This window comes from Helianthus annuus, chromosome 15, assembly GCF_002127325.2.
Source record: "Helianthus annuus cultivar XRQ/B chromosome 15, HanXRQr2.0-SUNRISE, whole genome shotgun sequence".
NCBI classification, from domain to species: domain Eukaryota; kingdom Viridiplantae; phylum Streptophyta; class Magnoliopsida; order Asterales; family Asteraceae; genus Helianthus; species Helianthus annuus.
In genome coordinates this window covers 20,060,787-20,062,729 of record NC_035447.2, presented here as the reverse complement: position 1 = coordinate 20,062,729, position 1,943 = coordinate 20,060,787, and the positions used below count along the sequence as shown (strand labels likewise).

General features: G+C 41.8%; 1 protein-coding gene across 1 annotated transcript; it reads left to right on the top strand.

Moving 5' to 3' along the window:
• The first annotated feature begins 1,243 nt into the window (after positions 1–1,243).
• Positions 1,244–1,726, top strand: LOC110913539 (uncharacterized mitochondrial protein AtMg01250-like). Its single transcript, XM_022158358.1, has one exon. It carries the CDS (start codon positions 1,244–1,246, stop codon positions 1,724–1,726), a length of 483 nt encoding a protein of 160 aa, XP_022014050.1.
• The last annotated feature ends 217 nt before the right edge of the window (positions 1,727–1,943 follow it).

The window sequence follows — 1,943 nt, the reverse complement described above, 5'->3', positions numbered from 1 at the left end:
CTTCACCTTCCACAACCCTTACAGCATACTCTGATGCAGATTGGGGTGGATGCCCGGACTCTCGACGATCCACCTCAGGCTACTGTGTATTTTTGGGTGACAACTTGGTCTCCTGGTCATCAAAACGACAACCTACCATCTCGCGATCTAGTGCTGAGGCCGAATACCGCGGCGTAGCTAATGCGGTAGCTGAAACAAGTTGGCTAAGGAATCTCCTGCTCGAGTTACATGTTCCGGTCACTAAAGCCACTATTGTATATTGTGACAACGTCTCCGCTGTTTATCTCTCGCAGAATCCGGTTCAACATCAACGTACAAAACACGTTGAGTTAGATATCCATTTCGTTCGTGAGAAGGTACATATTGGCCACGTCAAAGTCCTTCATGTTCCATCATCATCACAATATGCTGATATATTTACTAAAGGTCTACCAAGGACACTATTTGAAGACTTTCGTTCCAGTTTGAGCGTCCGTTCTCCTACCGCTCGAACTGCGGGGGACTATTAGAATGTATATTTGGTATATATATGAGTGCTGTCAATTAGGTATAGATTGCTGTCATTTAGGCATGTAATTAGCCTTCTCCATTCGGTGTATTTCTCCCTTTATAAGGGATGCTTATTGTTCAATACAGAGACATGAAAATCATTGAGAACCATAGAAACTGTTACTGAGGCGGATGGGTTTTCAAAATTATCGGTGGAACAAGTGAACAACCTTGTAAAACCATTCTCTAAAGAGGAAATAAAATAGGCGGTAATCGATTGTGGTGGGGAAAAGGCACCCGGGCCCGATGGCATGTCATTTGGTTTCATATGGAAATATTGGAATGTGTTGGAATCCCCCTTCGTGGAGGTATTGGAGGAGTTCTTTGTGCACGAGTCAGTTTATAAAAGTAGTGCGGCTTCATTTATTTCACTTATTCCAAAGAAGGTTGACCCGAAAGAACCTGCAGACTACAGACCCATATCTTTAATTGGGTGCATGCAGAAAATCATCTCCAAAGTACTAGTAAAGAGGCTTGTTGCGGTCCTTGATTCTATCATCTCTCCATGTCAATTTGCTTTCCTTTCAGGTAGGAACATCATAAATAGCCCTTTGATTCTAAAAGAACTACATGCATGGAGCAAGAAGTCGAAACACCCTTTGGCTTTCTTTAAGGTTGATTTTGAAAAGCCTTTTGATAGCCTAAATTGGAAGTTTTTTATTTCGGTAATGACCTGTATGGGATTTCCAAAGAAATGGAGGTGCTGGATGATGGGGCTCTTTTTAATGAGTCATCGGCGATGGTTGTAAACGACTCTCCAACGAAGGATTTTGGATTAGAAAGGGGTTTAAGACAAGGGGATCCTCTTTCTACCTTTTTATTCATTATCGCAATGGAGGCATTAAATGTGATGATGACAAAAGCAGTCAATCTGTGTATTTTTAACACGATTTCACTACCCAATGGTATCCTAATGATATCCCACTTGTTTTATGCAGACGACGTTATGTTTGTGGGTGAACCAAGTATAGCTAATCTCAAAAATCTTAATCGTATACTTCGTGTATTTTACCTTGTTTCAAGATTGAAGGTGAACTTTCCAAAAGTAAATTGTATGGGGGTGGCTATAGACGAAGAGGACCTCCTATTGGCGGTTGACATGATTCACTGTAAAATGGGAAAATTTCTGTTAGAATACCTTGGGTGGGTGATTGGGGCTAATATGAATAAAGGATAATTTTGGAAGCCGGTAGCAGATCGTTTTAAAGTGAGACTCTCCAACTGGAAGGCTAGAAACGTGTCGTTCACCGGGAGAGTAATACTAGCAAAAGCCGGGAGAGTAATACTAGCAAAAGCGGTACTCGATAGCCTCCTTACATATTACCTGTCCTTGTTCAAGGCGCCCGGCAAGGTCGAAAAAATCTTGGAGGGGATTAGAAGGAACTTTATTTGGG